The sequence below is a fragment of the Neofelis nebulosa genome, chromosome 16, assembly GCF_028018385.1.
Source record: "Neofelis nebulosa isolate mNeoNeb1 chromosome 16, mNeoNeb1.pri, whole genome shotgun sequence".
Classification (NCBI taxonomy): domain Eukaryota; kingdom Metazoa; phylum Chordata; class Mammalia; order Carnivora; family Felidae; genus Neofelis; species Neofelis nebulosa.
This window is the reverse complement of record NC_080797.1, coordinates 12,049,869-12,075,507: the sequence shown is the minus strand read 5'-3', so window position 1 is coordinate 12,075,507 and position 25,639 is coordinate 12,049,869. Positions and strand designations below refer to the sequence as shown.

At 43.0% G+C, this 25,639-nt stretch overlaps 1 protein-coding gene and 1 long non-coding RNA gene across 2 annotated transcripts in view; one reads left to right on the top strand and one right to left on the bottom strand.

Annotated features, from left to right (window-relative positions):
• Nucleotides 1–22,306, bottom strand: part of COPS3 (COP9 signalosome subunit 3) — a 26,760-nt gene extending 4,454 nt beyond the window's left edge. Inside the window, exons 1-9 of the mRNA XM_058705944.1 lie at nucleotides 22,177–22,306; nucleotides 18,466–18,595; nucleotides 15,527–15,639; nucleotides 15,384–15,433; nucleotides 13,617–13,709; nucleotides 12,017–12,196; nucleotides 8,949–9,089; nucleotides 6,891–7,064; nucleotides 3,903–3,989 (exon numbers count right to left, since the gene is read on the bottom strand). Of these exons, the coding sequence (XP_058561927.1) occupies nucleotides 3,903–3,989; nucleotides 6,891–7,064; nucleotides 8,949–9,089; nucleotides 12,017–12,196; nucleotides 13,617–13,709; nucleotides 15,384–15,433; nucleotides 15,527–15,639; nucleotides 18,466–18,595; nucleotides 22,177–22,231 (1,023 nt within the window). The 5' untranslated portion in view covers nucleotides 22,232–22,306. The remainder of the gene's footprint in view (nucleotides 1–3,902; nucleotides 3,990–6,890; nucleotides 7,065–8,948; nucleotides 9,090–12,016; nucleotides 12,197–13,616; nucleotides 13,710–15,383; nucleotides 15,434–15,526; nucleotides 15,640–18,465; nucleotides 18,596–22,176) is intronic.
• Nucleotides 22,269–25,639, top strand: LOC131498555 (uncharacterized). Its single transcript, XR_009255470.1, has 3 exons — nucleotides 22,269–22,836; nucleotides 23,155–23,361; nucleotides 25,306–25,639. It is a non-coding gene; the product is annotated as an uncharacterized LOC131498555 (long non-coding RNA).

The window sequence follows — 25,639 nt, the reverse complement described above, 5'->3', positions numbered from 1 at the left end:
TCTTGTTAAAAAAAAATTAAAAAAAAACATCTACAAAAATCCTACAGCTAACATCACACTTAATGGTGAGAAACTCAAAGCTTCCCCACAAAGATCAGGAACCAGGCAAAGATGCACCCTCATACCACTCCTTTTCAACATTGTACTAGAAGTCTAGGAAGACAAGAAAAGGAAATAAAAAGTTAGGAAAAGAAAAACAAAAGTGTCTTTGTTTATAGATGATAAGTTTGTCTATATGGAAAACCTGAAAGTATCAACAACAAAAAACCCTCCTGGAACTAAGAAGTAATTACAACAAGGTTGCAGGATACAAGGTTGATATGGAAAAGTGAATTGCTCTCCTGCATACCAGCAATGAATAAGTAGAATTTGAAATAAAAAAAACGATACAATTAGCATCCTCCCCACCCCAAATGAAGCACTTAAGAATAAATCTAACAATAGGTGTACAAGATCTATGAGGAAATCAAAGGATGAGGAAGGAAATCCAAAGGGACTAAATAAATGGAGCGATATTCCATGTTCTTAAATAGGAAGATAGTATCATCAAGATGTCAGTTCATCCCAATTCAATTCATAGATTCAACACAATCCCAATCAAAATCCCAGCAAATTATTTTTATGGATATCAATAAACTGATTCTCATTTACATGAAGAGACAAAAACCCAGAATAGCCAACACGATATTAAAGGAGAAGAACAAAGTTGGAGGACTGGCACTACCTGACCTTAAGACTCTTCTCTAAAGGGACGCCTGGCTGGCTCAGTTGGTGGAGCATGCAACTCTTGATCTCGGGTTGTGAGTTCAAGCCCCACACTGGGTGTAGAAATTATTTAAAATACAATCTTAAAAAGAAAAGAAAAGAAAACTTACTATACACCCATGGTAATCATGGCAATGTGGTATTGGTGAAAGAACAGACAAATGTATCGATGGAGCAGAATAGCCAGCCCAGAAATAGACCCACATAAACAGTCAACAGATCTTTGACAAAGGAGCAAAGATCCTCCTTTCAAGCAAATGGTGCTGGAACAACTGGACATCCACAAGCAAAAAACTGAATCTAGGTGCAGCCACTACATCCTTAAAAATTAAATCAAATGGGTCACAGACCTAAATGTAAGACGCAAAACTTATAAAACTCCCAGAATACCACATAGAGAAAGCCTAGATGATCTTGGGTGTGATGATAACTTTTTAGCTAGAACACTAAAGACACAATCCAGGAAAGAAATGATGGATAAGTTGGGCTCCACTAAACGTAAAAGCTTCTTTCTGCAAAAGACAATGTCAGGAAGATGAGAAGACAAGCCACAGACTGGGAGAAAATATTTGCAAGAGACACATCTGACAAAGAATTGTTATGCAAAATATACAAACGACTGGGGCGCCTGGCTCAGTGGGTGGAGCATGCAACTCCTGATCTCGGGGGTCCTGAGTTTGAGCCCCACACTGGGCAGAGAGATTATTTTAAAATAAAAGAAAAATACATACGGAGAACTCTTAAAACTCAACAAGAAAACAAACAGACTAAAAAATGGGCCAACTATCTGAACAGGGACTTCACCAAAGAAGATATACAGATGTTAAATAAGCATATGAAAAGTCGCTCCACATCGTATGTCATCAGGGAAGTGCAAATTAAAACAAGATACCACTATACGCCTATTAGAGTGGCCAAAATCTGGAACACTGACAATATCAAATGCTGGTCAGGATGCGGGCCAATCAGACCTCTCTTTCACTGCTGGCGGAAATGCAAAATGTTGCCACCATTTGAGAAGACAGTTTGGCAGCTTGGTACCAAACTAAATATAGTCTTACCATCTGATTCAGCAATCACACTCCGTGGTATTTACCCAAGGGAGTTGAAAGCTTATGTCCACACAAAAACCTGCACAGGGATGTTTACGGCAGCTTTACTCGTAATTGCCAAACTTTGAAAGCAAATCAAGATGTCCTTCAGGAGGTGAATGGATAAACCGTGCCACATCCAAGGAATGGAATATGATTCAGCGCTAAAAAGAAAGGAGCTATCAAGCCATGGGAAGACATTAAGGAACCTTAAATCTTGATTACTAAATGAAAGAAGCCGGTCTGTAAAGGCTACATACTGCATGATTCCAACGACGGGACATTCTGGAAAATGCACAACTATGGAGACAATAAAAATTATCAGTGGTTGTCTCAGAGCACAGAGGATTTTTTAGGGCAGTAAAAATAACTCTGTGTGACACCATAATGATGGATACATAGCATTATATGTCTGTCCAAACCTGTGCAAAGTACAGCAGTGGCCACGTGTCAGGTTGGCTCACCAACCATGACACACGCACACGTGTCACAACTATAACACACCACTCTGGTGAGGGTTAGTGACGATGGGGAAAGTCATGGATGTGCAGCGGCGGGGGACATACAGGAAATCTCTGTACCTTCCTCTTAATTTTGCTATCAACCTCAAACTGCTTTAAAAAAAATGTCTTCTTTAAAAAAAAAAAAAATCCCCACCCTCATAGACCTTATATTCTAGGGCAAGTCTTGAGCTTACACTCAAGCTTGGCAGGATGGATATACCAGGCCAGAGAATTCTCTGTCGTGGAAACTGTGCTCTGCATCGTAGGACGTACAGCAGCATCCTTGGCCTCTATCCACTAGATGGTAGTACCCCTAGCTGTAACAACCAAAAATGTCTTCAGACATTGCTAAATGTCCCCTGGCAGACAAAACACCCCTGGTTGATCCAGAGCCTGTCAGGGTTCGTCTGGGTTGGTCATGCAGTGTTCAAAGCCCCTTCCTCCTCCTTTGATCCCTCAAAGCATAGCTTCTGACTCCTTGCTGGTGTCATAACCACTCATGTATTTCTTCTCACCCACCAAATAGTGAGTTTCCTGGGGGTACTGTGTGGCTCACTGATGCTTAAACCCCTGGGGAGGTTTAGCAAGGTGCTCCTAGCGAGCACTCCAAGGTTGGTCGAGTCAGACAGGTGTTGTTTGTTTGGGATGAGCGCGTGTTTTGAGAATTAGGATGAAAGATTAAAACTTCAAAATGTTTGTAAATTGCACTATGGAAATAAAGTACTCCATTATCACAGTGGAAAGTAGTTTCATTATTCCTAATCCCGATACGGCAGTGTTCCTAAAATCAAAGGGGACATCAGCAGCAGAAAAATGTAAAATGCTGACTTTCTACACCTAAGATTTGCTTGACCTGGGCTGAGGACATAAGTCTGGTCTGACGGATCAGATCTTAGCCATGTATTTACATAACTGAATAGGTAGGTAGATTACAATCTATCAACTCGGTGGGTTACCCTGTGCATATTTAAATAATGCTTCTCTAAATCTGGGGCGTGGACAGATGCACCCGGGACACTTTAAACAGGGATGCTGGTGGTACCTGACTTCTGAAGGCAGGTGCTGAGATAGTGTCTGCTTGAGCCCCCTTTATTGTTGATGCTAACTCTAAGCGTACGAATGAACTGACAGTGGCCCACAAGGAGGGAAGGGGCGCAAGTCACATCACTGCTCCCTCTCTAGCTGAACAGGACTTCCTCGGTGTGGGCAGGAGTGTGTGTGCCCTGACCTCCACACAGCTACGAGCTCACGTCCTCGCTGTAGAGCAGCATGTTGAGTAGCACTGCTCTAGGACTCTGTACTTCACAAGTGCTTTACAAATATAAGTAAGGAGGACGAACGGGACATACCATGTACATCACATGGGTACCTATGACTGGAAAACCCCATAGATTGTAAGGAAATAAACCAAAGTGTCCAGAGGTTGACTCCGGATGTCCCTCTCTTTCTCTCTCTCTCTTTGTATTTTCTCTAATGAACACCTGTTACTTTTCTAAGGCCAAAAATCCACCAAGGAACTTTTTAGAAATGAAGACACACTCACCATATGTAGGACATATTTCTCTGCCTCCTGAGGTCCAGATAACTGCACACGACTTGCCATATCTTGTAATGATAGTGTTAAAAAGGTCTGAAATTCAGAAGTAGAATTAATCACAGGTAGAAACAACGGAGGACATAAATTTCACTAAATGTGTACAGAGCTCTATTGACTCACTCAAAATCTGCTTTCTGTGACTGTGCAAAATAATGTTTTGTTGTGAAGATGACTTAGAGTTGAGGAAACCCGTGTAAATTTTAGTCCTCGGTTTCCTAGAGGTGTAAGGACTTCTGGAAATGTATCCTACACAGACACGCAAGTGAAGTGACACACACACACAGTTCTTTACTGCAGCACCGGGACCACCTAGAAGGATTGGTTGGTGCCGTCTGGTATAATTGAGTCTATAGATGACTATGCTGTTGTTTAAAAAAAAAAAAATTAAAAAGGATACTTCTCATGAACTGAAATGGAATCTAAGATAATGTACACCATTCAATGAAGAACAGTGTGCATGGCATGCTGTGTAAATGGAAGGAAACTTTATGTACCCGTGAGAGTGTGTATGGATATGTACGTATATGCACACAGACAACCTCTAGGACACCCAAGAAACTGGCAACACTTTCTTCAGAGAGAAAGGAAAGGGGTGGCTGGGGTATAGGACCTGCATGGAGATTTGTGTGTCTTTTGAATTTTGTACTGTAAACATACTACCTATTAAATAAAATTGACAACATCACTTTCGGTCTTCAAAATGCCAAGCTAAAATGTATAAACACATGGGGCGTTAGAAGGAAGCCAGTGTTTCCCACAACTCTGCTTGGGACTTGATGAAAATGTTCCCCTTCAGGAACAAATTAAAAGAGCTCTTTTTTAAGGAAAGCTGGCAATATTTACAGCAATGGCCTTTTCAGAGCAGAGCATGTTAAAACCCTGATGTTGAAAATTAATAAGCCAATGACCAAAAAGTCTATGTATACTTTAGTTCAGGGAGTAGCATCCAAGAAAATGTGATTGTTAATTTTTAAAGTACATAAGCAGTTGAACACAAATGAAGACTTAAAAGTCAACATTTCTAAATACATGGGTCATTTTTCCTGTTTCAAAATAAAGAGAAACTTCCACCTGAATGTCCATCAGTAGAGGACCAGTTGAATGAATCAATCGTGATTCATCCATAAAACAGACTACTATGTAGGGGAGCTGTGATACAGGCTTACTCTGCCAGGGAAAGAGGTTTAGAACATAACCCTAATCACATTTAATTGTGAGTGTCTCCATATACATAGAGAGAAGAGAGAGAAGCAAGAAGAATCTAGAAAAATGTCCATCAAAACATTAACATGAAGTGGCAGATTTCAGCCCCATGTGAGAACCCCTTGTCCCTAGTTGCCTTCCAGCCAGCAATGTCACAGAACATCATTCCCGTCACTGACATGGACACACGGTCTCCTTGTTGAGACTTTCTGAAAAACTTCGGGTTTTCTGACTTTGGAATAAGAAAGAGCCTGGCGTGGCTAGAAAATCCGTGCATTATTCCCCCTTCTAGAATTCTGGCACTAAGACATGATGCCTAAAAGTACAACAGCCACCAGTGAAGATTTAACCTTCTTCATTTAACTTTTATTTGCCATTCTGCAATTTAACATTTTTCTGAAAGGTACCCTCTCTTACCTGTGTTAACATTTTGACTCTTTTAGCTAACGTGCAAGTGCTAGTCACAAGCAGGGGGCATCTGTTTGTCAACAGCTACCTCTCAATGGTGACACAGCAAGGGACAGAGTGGTTCTCAAAAGAAAAACTTTTGTGGGGAGAATCAGGCTGCTTGTTACCCTGAATCTCTTAGGTCCCGGCCTTGTCTGCCCATAGATAAAGTCAGTTTTCCTCTGGCAGACAGGTTACATTTGTTTCTAATATTTCTTGAGCTACTTTCTCTTTCATTTTCCTTCTACAAACCAACTTTTTACAAATCCTCTGATTTCCGTATGTGAGTGGGGCAGCTAGGCTTGCTCTCTCTAGAGTATTTGGAAGGAGTTTCCTCCTCTCGTTCATTGGCCGTCTCCTCGCCTTCCTCCCTCTCCCTCCTGCGCGGCTCACTTGCCTCCATGACCGCCCCCTTGTCACCACTCTCCTCTGGCTTCTCCAGGCTCTCACTGCCTGACACTCCACCCAGAGCCCCGCGGCCCTCCCACGGAGAGGGCACCCAGCAGCAGACACCCCCTCTTCTGGCTCCTCTGCCTCTCCGCCCCGTCCCGCGGCTGCCGCAGGGTGAAGGGTATGCCCAGAGCCAGACTGACCACGTTCTCGCCAGCTGTGAAACGCCCCCTCTGACTACACTACTTCTCAAGAGGAAAAAGCAATCCTGTTTGCTGAAGCGGCTGTTCGCTTCCTGTTACTTGCAGCACATGCCTTTGGAGGTCACATGGGATTTCATTTTTCTCTCATACTTTTTGGTACCGTTTGAACACTGGGTAATAAGCATATTTCCTCTAATCCAAAACCAGCTGGTCGTTTTCATTACTTCCTACAGTTCAACTGCACATAGCTCGTTCATCTGTGGCCTAAATGGCAACGTCGAGGTAGTGCTGAGTGTTCGAGCAAGAAGTTCAAGTACAGATGAGCACAGCCCGGGAGGGTCCACGGCTGGTCTCAAGGGACTTGTGTCTGCATCGTTAGCGCCACCCCTCTGCCCATGGGACTGTTTACCTCTCTCGGGCTACCTGTCTCTGCCTCCCCATGTAGCCGTATCTCCTACCTGTCTTCCTCTTCACCTGTTCCTCTTCTCAAAAACCCTGTTCTAGCCCTGAAAAGACCAAAAGGTATAAATCAAACTCTTTCTAAGTCATCGGTTGTGAGAGTTCTTGCTTAGTAAAGAAATCCTGCCACACTTTATCCCTGTATCTGCTTCCTCGGCACTGAGAAGAGAGAGAAGAAGGGGAGGCCCCAGGGGAACCAGGAGATGCTATCTGAGGGCGTCGCTTGCCTCACCTTGGTTAGCCTTTGAATATTCTTCTTATAAAGAGAAGACAAGCACTGCTTCACCAGCCCCATGTTGTTATCACGAGTAAAAGTTTCACTGTGCTTGCTCACCAGGTTGCGGAGTTCTGAAGGGTTATTGGTTGAATAAACTTGTGCTAACTCGTGGTATGCGTTGCTAAGAGGCTGAAGGTTTAAAGGTGGGAAGAAATCAGATGAAAACATTAGAGATACAAAATTTGTATAGGAAGCAAAAAGAAAACACGGTGCTATATCATGCACAAGTATATTCAATATCCTTTATTGTTACCTAAGCAACCTATTGCTTAACCTTAACCTATTGTTACCCAGAGCAAATGCCTAGTTTTTTTTTTTTTTTTTTTTTTTTTTTTTTTTATTTTCTTTTTCAACGTTTTTTTTATTTATTTTTGGGACAGAGAGAGACAGAGCATGAACGGGGGAGGGGCAGAGAGAGAGGGAGACACAGAATCGGAAACAGGCTCCAGGCTCCGAGCCATCAGCCCAGAGCCTGACGCGGGGCTCGAACTCACGGACCGCGAGATCGTGACCTGGCTGAAGTCGGACGCTTAACCGACTGCGCCACCCAGGCGCCCCGTAAATGCCTAGTTTTGAAGACCAAAGATAGAAATTCACTATGGAGTGACATATTGTCAAAAAAAACTTTGTTATTTCAGAGCAAATAACGGCATAGCAGGTGAAAGTATACTGCACTTAATAAATGCATGCGTCTTTTTTCTTTTCCTATTGATAAATTACACTGGGAAAAAAGAAGGCAAGATTCCTATCATTCTCAACTCTCTTGCTCTCTCTCTCTCTCTCACACACACACACACACACACACACACCCCTCACCAGATGCAACAGGACAATCTATTTTTGACAAAAAGGAAGATAGGAGCAAGAGAACCAACAGCAGCTGAGGGCCTCCTAAGAGCCTGAGCTGCTTTATGCATTTTATATACATTATCCTCTACTTTAAATATTAGGAGATTGGGGCGGAGGTCTGAGAGAATGTGGGATGGTCATGAGGAGCACAGGTGCAAAGCGGATTCAAATCTGTGTCTCTCCTCCAAAGTCTGTGTTCTTCACCATGGGTGCTAGCCTCATAAACCACGAATGCTGTGAAGGACGCCCTGTAGTCATGAAGACGTCGTCTTACGCAACTACTCTTCCTCGAACAGGCCAGCTCAAGGGACCATGGGAGTTCTCCCAAATGATCTGAGAATGGCTACCCTAAACTTAACCCTGCCTCTCACTCTTTCATGGGATTCAAGGGACCTTCCTGTCCTCCCTCATCTGTGACTAGGCAGCCCAGAGCCCTAAGAACCACAGCAAGGCTCTGTAGTGAAGGACACAGGGCTGTCTGCAACAAGACAGCATAAAAATCTTCTCATCAGGAAGATTTTCAAATTGATACCCTGAAATTCTGAGTTCTGTATGAATAACAGGGTTAAAATTGTTATCCAAATGACTGTGACCTTATAACCTTTTGAACTGCCCGATTTTATTCTAAACCATGAGGATGTATTTCAAAATAAAAAAAAAAAAATCTATTTTTCAATGTGGTCCAAAGCTGGGTCCTCAGTGGAAACAAAAGTTCAGTGAGCAGAACTTGTGGTTTTCATTCAGGGGCTCTAGAAAGATTTCCTAACACTCGGGCAGATGCAGTTCCATAAACTCAACACTGTTTTTTCAGTACTTTCGCTAAACTGTAATGAAGAAGAAGATCATCATCAGCCTTTACAGGAGCTTTGGCATCTATGGCAATAATTACTCAGAGCAAAAGTTTGAAAACAGATTTCTAAGTAACATTTCCCCCCCCTCCCCGGTCAGTGATCAGAGGGTGCATGGACTGGAACAGAGGCCAAGATTCTGCAAGAACAGCAGCTCCCAGACAATAATGTCCACTATGAAACGTATTAAATGTCTGCTAACTTGAAGCTGCTGGGAGAGCCAAATCACTATAAAATAAAATTACAGAACTACGTATCATTATAATTTCCTTATGGACTTAACATGTCACCTAAGAAATCAATTTAAAAAACTCACCTTAATGAATCTACCCACAATTTGAGACGTATATTTTGGTAGCTGTTGTACTTTTCCAAGTAATATCAAAGAAACTAGAATATACTTTTTATATGATTCCAACATGATATGACTGACCGCCATGGCAGGAGTAGTTATGGCCTGAGCAAGAGAAGAGAGAGCACACCAGGGCAGAAAGGGCAATCAATCAGCCACACGTATCACTTTAATTAAAAACAATTCTTACATTTCGTGCCCTATGAGTATTTTTAATAATGTCTTGAGAACGGATTCTCGTGCTATAAAATTACCCTCTTAAAGTATACCAGACAGTGGCTTCAGTATATTCACCGTGCTGTGCAACTATTACCATTACCAAATTTCAGAACATTTTCACCCCACCAAGAAGAAACCCCATATCCACTAGCAGTCATTCCTCATTCTCTTCTCCCTCCAGCCCCAGGAAACCACCATGCCACTTTGTCCCTATGGATGTGCCTAGTCTGGACAGTTCAGATAAATCTGTGGTCTTTTGTCACTGGCCTCTCTGTTTCCAAGGTTCTTCAGTGTCGTAGCAGGTACTGGTGCGCCATTCCACTTGATGGTTGATGATATCCCACCATATGGACAGACCACATTTTGTTTACTCATCCTCAGGTGACGGGCATCTGGGTTGTCTCCCCTCCTGGCCACTCCGAACGAAGCTGCCACGAACATCAGTGTACGTGTTTTGGGGCAGACATTTGTCTTCATTTCTCTCAGGTATATTTCTAGGAGTGGAATTGCTGGGCCAGGGTGGTAACTCTATGTTTAACACTTTGAGGAGCTGCAGACTGATTTCCCTAGTGGCTGCACCGTTTCACACTCCCGTCGGCAGTTATGAGGATCCCAAATTCTCCACCTGCCTGTCAATGCTCGTTTTTGTTGGCTGTCTCTTTTTAATTCGGGCTGTCCTCGTGGTATCATTGTGGTTGTGATTTGCATGTCCTTGATGACTAATGATGAGGAGTATCTCTTCATGTACCGATGGGTCGTTGGTGTATCTTCTTTGGAGAAATGTCTCTTCGTTGGCCATTTTTAAATTTTAGTTTTTTTACTGTTGAGTTGTAAGAGGTCTTTGTACATTCTGGTTGCAAGTCTCTTGTCAGAGATCTGCAAATGTCTTCTCCTCTTTTGTGGCTGACTTTCTATTCTCTTTCACCCGGATTTATGAAGGTCAGGGAGAAATGAAAACTATCATACCCAAATCAGCTCAAACATTCCAAATCAAAACCCAAACCACTGAGCCTGTAAGGTGCTTCTTTGAGACGCTACAGAAACATTCAAATGAGTGCATATGTTTACACGTGCAATGATTTCTACTACAGCATTGCTTCAACAGTGAAAAACTGCAATTGACTTACATTCCCACCAACCGAAGACCAGTAAACTAAGTAGGTCAATGTGTGGTGTGATAGGAGAAGACAAAGCTGCTTTCTTTCACTTTTGGCTTTATGTAATGCTGAATGATCTGATTTTTTTCCACTAAGTACATCCCTCTCTTGGATTCTTTTTTTTAAGCAGTAAGAAATCTGTATCACCTTCTGAAATCAAGGTACTAATACCATCTATAGCTTCATGTATATTATTAAAACACAGTTGCATGAAGTACCCTAACACTAGACAATGCTGGGCAAGGCAAAATCAGGGTATAAATAGATTTTCAGCAAAAACGTTCCTATCTGTATCAAAAATGTTTTACTTTTAACATTTTAATTATTTGGGATGGAAATATCTTTTCTAAGTGCATTACATACTTTCCTGCCTTTTCCAAAGCCCTCATCATCTTGATATTTCTGGATCATCAATATGTTGTCAGCTATCATACTGGACTATAAAATCATTTGCCCAGTGACTATGAAATATGTTTATAATTTTCTGAAGAACTAAAGCTTTTGACTATGTACTCTTAAAGAGAAGTCACCTTGGGGCGCCTGGGTGGCTCAGTCAGTTAGGCGTCCAACTTTGGCTCAGGCCATGATCTCGCGGTCCGTGAGTTCGAGCCCTGCGTCGGGCTCTGTGCTGACAGTTCAGAGCCTGGAGCCTGTTTCGGATTCTGTGTCTCCCCCTCTCTCTCTCTGACCCTCCCCCTGTTCATGCTCTGTCTCTCTCTGTCTCAAAAATAAATAAATGTTAAAAAAAAAAAAGAGAAGTCACCTTGAAGGCCCTTACTTGACTAGACACAGCCCCCTTTTTTTTCCTTTGAGTAAGCTCTACACCCAACATGGGGCTTGAACCCACGACCTTGAGATCAAGACTTGCATGTTCTACCGACGGAGCCAGTTGAATGCTCCTGACTAGACATGTTCTAATGACATCATCCCTGCCCAACAGCACCTTCTGGTGACAATTCCCTGAGGCAATGCTAATAAATACATGCATGTGTATTTATGTCTTAGCATTTTCAACTAAATTGTGAGCTCCTTCAAGGCTTAGAATATCCTTTGTTATCATAATATGTGATAGGAATATAAGAAATATTAAACCTCTGACAAATTTCTTAAAATTCTAGTATTAGCCAATATTGTATCTCTTTTTCAGACTCTAAAACATTCTACCAAATTATGCACTCTACAGGTCATTACACAGACCAGGGGCCATCACATAGACAAAGCAGGTAGGGGCTTTCCACTGTATGCTCAATACCCTTTGAATTTTGAACCATGAGACTGTTTTACTTATTAAAATAAATAAAACTTAACAAAACACCACACATTGTTTTAGAACAAAAAGACATTTCAAAGATCATTCAGCTCAATCTCTTCCCTTTGTGTAAAGGTCAAGAGACATACAGAACTTAACCTGAATCACACAGGATATGAGTGGCAAAGCCTAGATCAGACCCCACTCATTAGTGCTCTTCCCTCCACTCCTACTGCCCTTCAACTCAAGGACAGTTTACCACCATGTACATGATGATCCCAGACAAATGATCTTTGAAAGGACCTCCACCTGAAACTCAGAGGCCCAAGATCAATCCACACCAGCTGTGCACTTCTTCGAGCATACAAGTTCAACAGAACCTCAGGGGCATTTAGAGAGATGATTACCTGTTCATAAAAGTACAGTGCTCTTTCAAAGTTCTTCAGCCCGGTATAGATCATCCCTCCATAATAATAGTAACATAGAAAGTGCTTTGCATCATAGGCTCCATTCTCTTTACAGATATCCATCATGTCCACATCAAGATATGGAAGGGCAGGCTTAAAGCATTTTGCCAGCAAACAAAGCTGTGAAAAATTTTACACAGATTTTGAATCATCATTTTAATTGTACTTGGCAGGCTTTAGCAGGAGCAAATTCATAGGTTCCAGAAAGTTCAAGAAAACATTTTATTTACTATTTATTTTTTTAAATTTGAGAGCGAGCAAGTGAGGGAGGAGTGGAGACAGAATCCCAAGCAGGCTCTGCACTAACGTGTGGGCTTGAACCCATGAACTGCAAGATCATGACCTGAGCTAAGGTTAGACACTTACTGACTGAGCCACCCAGGCGCCCCTGAAGAAAACATTTTAAACCATCTTACTGATTAAAACTGTTCTAAGTGTTGACACATTACTCCGTTTTCCTAAGCATTCAGAACAAAACAGCATGTGTTTATAAAAGACTAAGCAGGCAGGGGATAAAGTACTCCACAGACGAATTAAAGCTCAGCTATTACTTAGCCTGCCCAGCACCCGCTCGGCTTACAGATGCACAAACAAGTGAGTCCTTTTTCTTTTTGAATTAGCAGAATAGAAATAGACCAATATGGTGTGATAAAAATGGCAGCTTTTCTTCAATTATTTCTTTTTAATTTCTGAATCGTTTCCATAAGCGTAGGGAATTGCTCAAGTCAAACTCAAGACAGCAAGCACAAGGCAACGTTTTGCAGCTGGATGATGCTGGTACAGGTGTAGTTACAGGTACAAACTCAGAGCTGTACAATTAAGACTAATGTACTTTACTGTGTGGGGGTCATACCTCAAGCACAAAAGCTTTTTTAAAAATAGAAAGAAAGCACCTTGATGTGAAACTACAACATGTGTTTGGAATAATCCAGGTACCACGCTATTAAAGAAACAATCCATACCCCACAGGAGCTGGTTAAACCCAGAGCATTATGGTATAATCTGTAGCCGTAAAACATTGATACGGAGACCTCTCCAAGATACATCAAGTAGAAAAAAAACAATGTACGTATGAGTTCATACAGATTATTGCTACTGGTATGAAAAAACTCAGAGAAAAATACACACATTTGCTTATATGTGCATAAAATATCTTTGGAAGGATACACAAAAAACGAACACTGATTTCCTCTGGAAAGAAGAGATGGGTGGCTCACGAGCAAGGTGACTTCATTATCCACCTTCCCTTTTGCCTTCCGGAGTTTGAACCACATAAAATAAAGTAAAAGTGACTTGGGACATTTTTAACATCGCAAACATTAACCGGTCTGCTTACTCGTCTCAGAAGCCCGCTGGCTGAGACCCATTCGATACTTTGCGTTCTAGCAGCCAGTTGCAAATTCCCGCACTGATAACATCCCTACGCATTTCAACTTCTAGAACACATCACAGTCCCCACCAAATTGCTCTCCTTTATTGAGCAAGCGCACAGCCCAACTTCCACCTCTGACCCCATGTGACTCACTCCTCTGCTGCTTACCTGGCAGAGATCAGCGTGGACTGAGGTCAGCTGGTTTGTATTCATCTGCATCTTGTCTACGGCTTGCTTAAGGACGCCAATTCCTCGCAGGGGCTGTCAGAAATGACACCTCTTTCAGATAAGTTCTCAAAGATGGCAGCACATTGGATCTTATGTTGTCACTTACAAATAAAAAATAACACTAATTGATAGGTTCCTTTCAAGAACAATATGAGGTTTCCATACTCTTTCAGGAAATATGTGTGTCCCTATTCAGTCAAAAAGCGCTTTCTTGAGCTGTTTCTTACACTATTTTAGAGTAACTCAGCACCATTTTGGGGGTTATAAACCTTTTTTTCTTACAATGAAGATCAATAATCAAAAGCAATATTACTCTGTCAACAGTTCATCGTATTTACATTGCAACAAACAAAAAATTTCCAAATCATTTACAATAAAGAGCCTATGCTTAGTAAGCGTAACTATGGCTAAGGATGTTGGCATCTTACCATAGGGCAGTCTAGATATCGTCTGTAAATTCTCTCTACCACCACCATCTCCTAATGGATTATAAATGACTACTGAAACAGATATCATAACTTATAAACAGATCATTTCCTGCCCTGATGATAAATAACAAGACAAAGTTTCAAGTGAGGCAGTCAGTTTCTGAACAGGAGATATGACTCTAAAATAGCTAATAAGGGGCGTCTGTGTGGCTCAGTTGGTTGAGTGTATGACTTTGGTTCAGGTCATGATCTCGCGGTCCGTGAGTTCGAGCCCTCTGTCGGGCTCTGTGTTGACAGCTCGGAGCCTGGAGCCTGCTTTGGATTCTGTCCCCCCTCTCTCTGTACCTCCCTGTATACACACACATACATATATATACGCCCACACATATATACTTATACATGTATATATAAAATAGCTAAATAACTCATATGAGGTTTTCAACAAAGATTTTTTTTAACCATTTCTTTCAAACCACAATTTGTTTACTATTCCTACAAAATCCCAAATGGTTCTTTCTGTCTGGTCTCCTTCCAAGCTCCATCTTACAGTTCAATTTCAAATAATAATTGAAAACACTCCAAATTATAACTTGTGTCAGTATCACAGAAGTTAAAGACCAAAGAACTGTTTCAGATTAAAGGAGATGAAAGACACAGGACGCCCTAATGGAATTCATGACCTGAGATTTTCTTCTGTTGTAAAGGACATTAGGGAAGTAAGTGGCAAAATACGAATACGGCCAGATTTGTTTAAAAGATTATAGCAACGTTCGTCTCCTGACGTTTATCATTGTGCTGTGGTTGTAGAAGAGAATGTCCTAATTTTTAGGAAACACTCATTGAAGCATTCAGGGTAAGTGGTAACATATCTGCAATTCTCTTTCCGATGGCTCGAGAGAGAGAAAAGGGTAAGTGGGGTAAAACGTTGACATCTGGAGAATCTGGGTGAAAGGTACATGCGGATTCTGCATACTGTAAAGCTAAAATGTCATACTTAAAAGTTCAAAGTCTGAGCAAACAAAAACCCAGTATATTGCTACGTAAAGGGCACTAGAACCGTAGCTCCAAAAACATCCACTGGCAGCAGCAGCCTCCCTTGAGGCCCTACTTCCCATGCATCTGAGAGGCCTCACCTGATGTACGAGCTGGAGGTCCTCACAGCAGATGCTTGGCGACCACACAGATCTGTTAGGATACTCAGTACTAAGCTGGAACCTTAACAAAGGAGTTCGTTGTGTAAATCAGAGATTTCTTAAAATATCGGACTAACGCCGCTTACCTGTTTCCTTTCCACAAGCGCGTTTGTCAGCTGATGGCAAAGCCCGGCAACTAGAGACGGCAAAGGACAAAATGTTGGCAACATCAATGACTACACAGGTAGAATGCATTCGGTGGGAAATAACAAAATGTTAGTTGGCTTACAAGTGTCTGTTGCATATCGAATGTGCTCCCCATTACAAGTGCTGATAAAAAGCTGAACCTGTGAGAACAAGGTTTCGAAGTCAGGAACACTGGGCATGGAAAACTTCACAAATCTGGAATAAAGAGAAAAGAATCAATTCCTCCTGATATTTTACGAGGGAAAATGAAGAAGCCACTGGGGCCAGAAGTTCATCCTATCTCCAGTGCTCTATGAAAGTAAATGAGTCACCGATATTTTTAAAAACTAGGAAAGAGTATATGGGACTGGCCCGGTTCTTTGCAAGGTCAAAACACAGAACACAGACACATATGAAGGCTGAGAAAAATATGCTTAAAAAAGAATTTATTTTTTGTTAATGTTTATTTATTTTTCAAAGAGAGAGAGACATAGCGTGAGCAGGGGAGGGGCAGAGAGAAAGGAAGACACAGAATCTGAAGCAGGCTCCAGGCCCTGAGCTGTCAGCATAGAGCCCGATGAGGCGCTTGAACTCACAGCCGTGAGATCATGGCCTGAGCCGAAGCCAGACGCCCAACTGACTGAGCCACCCAGGCGCCCCAAAAAAGAATTTTCAAAAAAGAAAACTCCATTAAACGAGGCCAAATATCAGGTTGTCTAATATTCGTGAAGGAACTGAACATGAACTTTTAACCCAAAGTTTTCAAAACCAGTTTTCTTTTGAGCTCCCATGTAGTTAGGGCTATTTAGTCATTTAAAAACCAGTTGGAGGGGCGCCTGGGTGGCTCAGTCGGTTAAGCGTCCAACTTCGGCTCAGGTCACGATCTCGCGGTTTATGGGTTTGAGCCCCGCGTCGGGCTCTGTGCTGACAGATCAGAGCCTGGAGCCTGCTTTGGATTCTGTGTCTCCCTCTCTCTCTGCCCCTCCCCAATTCACACTCTGTTTCTCTCTCTCCTAAAAATAACCAAACATTAAAACAACAACAACAACAACAACAACAACAACAAACCAGTCGTTTTTCTTGCTCTAAGGATGACAGACTGAAGGGGCACAAGGACTGAGAAGTTCCGACTGGCTGGAGACTGTGACTGTACTTCAGGGGGTGCTGAGGTCCGTATGGGAGAAAGAACCAGCTGATGTGAAGGGCAGAGGAGTGGGGGAGATAAGAGGCAGGATGTGGATGGTCCACCCTGAGTCACTGGGCAGATGGGGCCTTTCAACAAACACTCTGAGAGGGGACCAGAGACAGGTTTTGGGGAAGAAATCAGATAAGCTACTACCACTCAGGTATTGCTTACAAGCAAACTTCCAGCTTTTTATTTATTTTTTTTTAGAGAACTGTTGAAACTAACTTCAAGTAAAACAAAATGGATATTACTGCCTGAACCCAATTTCTCCTACATATTTGCATTTGTCTTTTCCTCTCTGTAGTATCATTCAACTTAACAATGTCACCTCACATCTGTAATTGAACTTTCTCGTCATCAACATGCAATCAAACGATCTCATTTGGGCTTCACAAGAGATCAGCACGGCATTGTGATTTCCATCTTATAAATAAAAACAGGCAGCTCAGGACCCCACGGCTTATAATTGGAAGAACATAGTTCAAATCCAGGGTACTGGGAAACAAGTTCAGGGTTCTCTCCAGGTTTTCTTTTACAGATATACAATGGTAAAATGCCTTATAGCTTCAAAACGCTGTCATGCACCTTACCTCACCTGATACACAGCCACATAGAAGGTTGTATGTGCATAAAATATGCACGCTATCCATTTTGCTAGCCAGCAAACACAGACAGTAAAAATCTTTACCCGCCAGCACCATCCAAAAGAACTTGCTGCAACGGTAGACCCGTTCTGTATCCGTGCTGTCCAGCGCAGTGGCTACAGGTGGCTACTGAGTACTTGACAAGTGGCTAGTGCGACAGAGCAACTGAAGTTTTAATTTTAATTAATTTACGTTTAAATAGCCACCTGTGGCTAGTGGCTACTGTGTGGTAGAGCACTGCTCTTGACCCTTTCATGATGATAAAGTTTCTTCTCTAAACTCTATGCCCGACACATCTTTGTCTCAGGGGTCCCTGCGCCAGCGAAGCCAGACCCTCGCTTTAAGTCCATTTCCTCTCAGTTTATTTATATTGCTTCAACTTTCATGACAACCCTAACATCCCAATTTCTAATACTAAAACATCGAAAGGAAAAGAATTCTGTCAAGCACACAGAATTACAAGGAACCCCAACTGAAATGAGGTCCATTTAATTTGGTCTTAAACGGCTTGAACGTGTTTGAAGGCAATCTGAAGCAAAGTTCCTTTGGATCGCTGGTAATTTCACTCAACATACTCCACTGTGTCCTATTCCATCACCCTTCCCTAGTTTCTTTCCAAGTTAGAAAATGTGGACAATCTGACAGATTATGTGAATAAAAATATTCAGATAAATGCAAACTGTAGTGCTCACAACTGAGATGGCCACTTATTTTTGAAAATAAATTTCAAGGGGCGCCTGGGTGGCTCAGTCGGTCGAGCGTCCGACTTCGGCTCAGGTCATGATCTCGGGGTTCGTGAGTTCGAGCCCCACGTTGGGCTCTGTGCTGGCAGCTCAGAGCCTGGAGCCTGCTTCGGATTCTGTGTGTCCCTCTCTCTCTGCCCCTCCCCTGCTCACGCTCTGTCTCTCTCTGTCTCAAAAAGAAATAAAACATGAAAAAAAAATTTTTAATAAATTTCAAAATGTGTATAAACAGAATTAAAAAATAACAAAATTGAAAATATAACAAACAAGGATTAGCTAGGAGGAGTAAAATGTAACTATGAGGACTTGACTTTATAATTGTGCAAAAGAGCTCACTGTTGTTTAACATGGTATACTTTCTACACCAAAAAAACAAAAACAAAAACACCTATAGCCAGAAAGGCTGCAGCGTTCAGGTTTAGCAAGTGTTCAGGTTTAGCACTAAACTGTAAAAGGAGACGCCTCTTACAGAACAGCAAGGACACCCAAGGAGTGCTCTTGTACGTCCAGAGCCCCGAGCACAGTGTCCAGATGGGATAGGTTCTTTGCAAGGAGTTCCCCACTCTTGTTGATCAGTTCACAAAGCTGAGTCATTTGCCCTGGAAAACAGGAATAACACCATCATTCAGTTACAGCACGAACCAAACTAGAGAAACTCTATAACCACAGACTTCATTCCTCAGAGCAAGAAATAATCTAAAGGTGACTTCTTGTATCTCCTTCATTTCAGGTGGGGAAATGGGTCAGCAGGGTCAGAGAAGTGAAATGGCCTTGACTCAAAACTAGACCTCCTATTTCCTTCTGGCCCTGAAAGTTTCTACCTTTCCTCTATTCCCTCTTCGATTCCCCAAGCCAGAAATGCACACATTACTATCACCACCACCCTCACCTCCCTCTCTGTATCCAAAATGCCACCAAATACGATTTTACTTTTAATTTTCCTTCCTAAGTCTCTTGGCTCCTTTCCTTTCTCTCTCCCCTGCCTTATTCAGACCCTCATCACTTCTTGCCTGGACTACATCATAAATCTTCTAAACGGTGCCCTTACCTCACTCTTTCTCTCCTCCAACCCATACTTCATATTGTACCTGTATGACCTTTCCAAAATGTAAAATCCAATCAAATTACTCCAAAGGCTTTAAGAAGTCCAAATGCTTCAGCCTGGTAAGAGGCCGCTGCACCTCCCCAGCCTTACCACCTGCTTCCACCCCTCTCTCTGCCAACACACACTCTCTAGTCACACGGAGTTCACAAAATTCATTCCACATTCCATGTCGTCTCACCTTTCTGCCTCTACACATCCTATTCTGCAAGCTTGCTGTTCCTTCCTTCACTCTGCTCTCCTGGGTCTTCCACTACCTGACTCATACACTTCATGCAGCAATCGGCCTGGGACTTTGGACCCTCATCTTACCTCCTTTCCCCGAGCTAACTTGAAAAATGTGTTCTCTCTGTGCCCTCTCTGCATCACCTAGGATTGTGGTGGTTAGGTAACTCAACATAAACTCAGGAGGAGAGGCTGGCTCATGTCCCCAGTTTCAGAATACAGTGCTTACTTACCAGCGAATCAATCAACAGCCTGTTAATTAATCTCCTAATTGATCCACCGATTCCCCACCCCCCCATACCACAATGTTACGTTTTCACAACTAAGGTATAGAATCTAATTAGGCCTGAACTGGTACTCTGAAGTAGACTCACTGATTTTGATGGGTTATTCCGAGACACATTCCGAAATGGCCACACTCTAGACCTCCAAATTCCACTAGCTGTCTTTTTGGTGGTGGTTGGTGGTGTGTATGGCGTTTATATAAGGGAATGGGCAGGGGTGCCTGGACAGTTCAGTCGATTAAGCGTCCGACTTCAGCTCAGGTTCTGATCTCACGGTTCGTGGGTTCGAGCCCCGCGTCGGGTTCTGTGCTGACAGCTCGGAATCTGGAGCCTGCCTCGGATTCTGTGTCTCCCTTGCTCTCTGGCCCTCACTCTCTCTCTCTCTCTCAAAAATAAATAAACATTTAAAAAAATGTATATAAGGGCATGGGCAACAACTTCTTAAGTTTCCTCCTTTATAGTTCTCTTTCACATTTTGAACTTCAAGCTTATATATCAGCTATTTCTATTTAGTAGCTGAGGGATTTTTTCCCATATCCCCCCCAAAAAAAAAAAAAACCAAACAAACAAACCCACGTGAATACCAAAAAATTTAAAATCCAAGTGACTGCAGCTCGGTAATTTTGTTTCTGAGGCTTCTATACTATACTTTAAAATTTTTTCCAAAAATAAAGAAATATACTATTATTATCACATGCACTGCAAAGCAGGAATAAAAAAAATCTGTGATCTGATTAGGTACTATCTCTCATGATAACACAAGGTGAACAGGAAAATACCATCATTTTATTACAAATCTCACTGGTAAATACAAAATAGCTTCTTCTAGTTAAATAATTGCCCCCCCCTTTTTACTCACTACTCTATAATTACACTTACAATGATAAGAACCACACAGAAACAAGCATTTCAGTCCATCATTTCTCCCCAATTAAATATATAGAGCTGAGACTTAAAATAAAAGCTGGGTCATTATGAAATCGTAAGATAGTTAACTACTGTGGGCCAAGGGAAGAATTAACAGTAAGTGCAGTGCCACAGGGTGCATCTGACAAGAGCCCAGAGATGTGGCCAATGAAATTCCCTCTAATCAAAGAAAGCTGGAAATTATGAAGTTCCCTTCACTTAAGGTCCATGTTAGGAAACTCTGAGTTAAGTGCAGAAAAAACAGAAACCTCATAAACATTTCCTATGCACTGAGCATGAGGCACAGAAGCCATAGGCAGTGAAAGTATCTTGTTTATCTCTGCCTGACTGTTCCTCACGCAGTGACTCGCAGAACACGCATAAAGAGCTTTTCAGATAAGTGATCTCACTTGATGCTAAATAGTCCCAGTCCCATTTTGTAAATGAGAAAACTGGCCCAAGAAGCCACTGTCAGGATTCCAACCCAAATCTAAATAACCATACAACACCCCAGGAAGGAGAAACCAAATACTTGTAGCATAAACGAATGAATGAATGGTTCCTTCATTCATGGAGGCTGCAAGTTTGTGCCTTACCTGTGAACCTAGTTTCTATCAATAATAAGGGGAAAAAAGTATTTCATTAGGCATGGCTCCAACCCGGTCAGTTAACTTGCACCAGTGAGGTAAATCGCACTCCTCCATTTTTACAAATGGAGATAAAGAGATTCAAGAGATTAAAGGTGACTTATCCAAGGTCAGGCAGCTCCTAGAAGTTTACAATTAACAGCTGTTAGCAATAATTTGCAACTGTATCTACTGCACCCGAAATAACAGGTACTGTTTCAAGTACTTTTACATGATTTCTCTCATTCAATCCCAACAACCCTCTGAAGTAAGGTCTTATTTTTATTTTAGAGATGAAGAAACGGGGTGCTTAAAGGGACCTTCACAGCCTGCAGCTAATTAATTCGGAGTCCAGCGCTCTATACTCAGGTGATGAGCTGAATGAACCAAAAAGCACGAAAATTTAAGTAATAATGGTCACAGTTCTACCCCTGGAAATGCAGCCCTACGAGTGAGTGCTCCCTCGGCATTCAGCGGGACTAAAATAGGCGCGGAGGCTTCCCGAAGGCACGCCGGACGGCCAAGGCGAGCCTCCGAGCCAAGGCACCCAGAAAGGATTCGCCTCGCGCCCGCTACCCGCGGCCTAGGCCGGAGGCGGCCAGGCGCCACCGGGACAGACGAGGCGGTGCACCAATCGGCGCAGGGAAGGGAGGCCGAAGAGACCAACGGGCGCTCGGGAAGGCGTCCAGCGGAAGTCACCGCCCCCAAAACTGTCAAGCTAAGCGCCCGAGTGGAAGGGGCCCGGGCCGGGGGGAGGAGGGTCCGGGCGGCCCCAGGGAGGGGAGATAGCCAGGCGGCCGAGCACACTGGCCGGCAGACTAGAGCAACGAAGACCGAGAGCGCGAGAGGGCTGCTTGAACTCAGCCTCGCCCGATCCCGCCCTGGTCTAAGCGCCGCAACCCCGAGACCAGCCCCGGAGGCGAGGTTCGGCACTAACAGGGACGTCCCAGCCGTCCGCGCTGGCGGCTAGGGATGCAAGCCCGTCCCCGCGGCCCGGGGGGCCCTCCCAGGCCCAGCTCGGCGGCCCAGGGCCTCACCTTGAGCCGAGAGCTGTCGGACACTGTTCACGAACTGCTCCAGGGCAGACGCCATGTTTCCCCCCCGGCGGCCCGAGCAGCAGAGGCAGCTCACGCGGGAAAAGGAGGCTGCTCTGGGAGGAGGGGCCGCGGCGATCCACCACAGGGCCTCGACAGCAGCCGGACGTCACTTCCGCCGGCTCAAGCACCGCGAGATCTCACCTACCTGGGGGCCAGTTACTGTTTCCATGGAAACAGCTCCGCTACTCACCGTAGCCAGAAGTTGGCTTTCTTTTCCTTCGCTTTTTATGCCGTTCCCTTGTGAAATTCCTCCTGCTGTTTAGAGGGCCTGTGAGCAAAGGAAGACGCTAAACTCATAATTAGGCGCATATTTCCCGGATTTTGCTTGGAATGACCGTCCCGTTTTCCACCTAGCCAAACCCTTCACGCCTGGATTAATTGCCACCTCTTCCACGAGGCTTTTCCTGTAATGAAGACTGGAGCCAGGCAGGCTGCCTGGATTCAGATCCCTTTCCTACTACTTAGTAGCTGCGTGAATTTGGACAAGTTTACTTGGCCGTCCCCTGCCTTGTATTATCCATCTGTAAGATTCTTACAATAACCTCAATCACTAAAACAGAACAGTGCACAGCACATAGTGAGGACTGCATTTTCATTCAGGTATATGCTGAATGAATTGATTTCCCCATTTGAAATTGATCTGTCCTACTTCCAGTCGACTCCCAAAACACTTTGTTCCTCTCATATAGCTACTTCCACTCTGTCGCAGAAAATTGTCTCCAAAGTCCATACCATACCCATTGGTCTTAACTGGCCTGGAGTCCCTTAAATTGAAGCATCTTTCTTACTCATTTCTGTATCTTCTAAGGGCTTACCACGGGATCTGGTCCATAGTGGGGACTGAGCAAATTAGTGTACATTTTGAATTTCATCCAACATACTGGATTTACATTTAGCATTTACAATGTGCTCTGCTAGGTGTGTAAAAACAGTCACGCTCCTTCTTCCCTGAAGATAATGAACAGATAAAGACCCCGAAAAAAGCAGTTGTGCTCTGAAGGAATGGAACAAAGTTCTGTAGGATCATGCAACAGAGGAAACTGACCTCGCCTGGGAACAATTGGAAAGACTTTCTTGAAGAAATGACATAAGCTGAGCTCTGAAGAAAGAGTAGGAGTTAGTAAGGTAAGGGGGAAGGAATTTTCCTGAGAGAACAGCCGTGGTGGGAGGGAGTTTGCTATCTGAGATTGAGGAATTGAAAGTAGATCAGGATGGTTGGAGAGCAGTGGTATGAGATGGGGCTGCGAGGTAGGCAGGGACCACATCAAGTCAGCTGTGTTAAAGATACTAGACTTTTCCTTGAGAAGATGGGGAAACTGCTGAGAGTTTTATGTAAGTGAGTAGCATCATTGGGTTTGCACTTAGAAAATGTTGTCATGGATGACTTTAAAGAGACATTTAAGAAGATATTATAGTAGTCAACAAGAAATATAATAATAATAATAATAATAATAATAATGATGATAATAATTGTATATTGAAAAAGTAGATTGAAATAGATTGGTGAATTTGGGATATGCTTAGATGAATGACTTTGACACTTGTACTCTAAGATGGAAATGCCCCTGAATGTTCTATGGCAGCACTTGACCCTGAATCTTTGATCTTTGGCAACACATAAGACAGATATTTTGACCTAGGGGACACACTTCTACGGATATACATGGATTTGAATGAAAGCTGAAAAACATTGTGGAGTAGAGCACTATAGTAATTCAAAACAGCCACAGCTGCTAATCCTACTTTAAAATTTGTTGCCTATTTGGATTGTGCCAGCTGCTCCCCAAATGTGGTTCTCCAACCAGTAGCATCAGCATTATCTGGGAACTTCTTAGAAATGCAAATTCTTGAACCCACACTCTAGATTCACTGCATCAGGAACTCTGAGGGTGGGCGGTTACCTGTAATCTGAGATAAACGGGTAATTCTGATGCACACTAAATTGGCAGAGAGGAGCCAGGATACAAATTGCACTCATTTCAAAACAGCTAAGACCCATTCTACCTTTCTGTCTTCCTCTCCAGAAGGAACTGACTGAAAGAGATTGGGGTTATAAGGATAACCTTGAGTATATTCTAATTTACATCTCTTTTAAGGCTAGTCATCTGTAAAATCCGTCAATTACTTGAGACACATTTTACAATAAAGAAAGACACACCAGTGGGTGGAGATGCTACACTTCATCATTTGTTCTTCCATTCTTTGAACACACATCTACTTTGTATCTAATATGTGTCAAGCCCTGTGTCTGTGAACAAGACAGAAGGTCCTTGCCTGCATGAAGTTCTGGCTTGGGGAGTAACACAGTAAGCAAGCAAACGCACAAAATAACTTCATATAGTTAATATAGGGTCTGAAGAAGTCACGTGGTGATTGGGTGCAGGAAGGTCAGGAAATGTTTCTGAGGTCTGAAGGATGAGAAGAGCCGTCAAAAAAGATCCAGGGGAGGGGCGCCTGGGTGGCTCAGTGGGTTGAGCTTCTGACTTTGGCTCAGGTGATGGTCTCTCAGTCTGTGAAATCGAGCCCCTGGTCGGGCTCTGTGCTGACAGCTGGGAGCCTGGAGCCTCCTTCGGATTCTGTGTCTCCCTCTCTGTCTGCCTCCAACCCACTTGCATTCTGTCTCTGTCTCTCTCAAAAATAAATAAACATTAAAAAAAAAAAAAAGATCCAGGGGAATAAATTCCAGAGAAAGAGGAGCAAACACGGTATACAAAGATCTTAAGGCCCAAACAAGCTTGGTGTGTTTCTGGGCGGAAAAAAAATGCCAGTGTGGCTAAAATATGGTGAATGAGAAGGATCCTGGTGTCTCTCATGAGTACTACTTGTCTGTAACAATAATAACAATCGCTTAGGTTTGTCCAGCTTTTTCAATTTGTAAAGCATTTTCAGATCCGCTAGATATTTGCAAATTCATCCGTGAAATAGCTTTACCAAGTAAAGTGGCTCAAAAGAAGGGAATAGTTAAAAAAAAAAAAAAAAGGAAAGGAATAGTAGATAATACTGAGAAAAAAACAGTGTCAGGCACTATCCACACATTGCATTTCTATTTGGAGATTCATGTGGTTCCAGGGAACCTGACTTGGAGATCTGAGCAAAGTGACCCGGGGAAGCCATCCTCACATGCCATCACCAGTCCCCTCAAGCCACCCTGAGCATATGTCTAGGATGATCCAATCAGAGGAAAGCTCGGGACTTCTGTGACCACTCTTCCCTGCTGGATTGAGCAAGGAAGCCCACAGCTTCTGGCAACCACCACGGAGACCCAAGGGGAGCAAGGTGTAGAATGAAGCTAATATCTCCAAATACGGAGAAGAGAGGTACAGAAACCAGCCCTGTGCATCTTTGAGTCACCGGATCCATTTTTACCTGCAGTAATCCTTCCTCTAGAGCTTTCGCCAAAAAG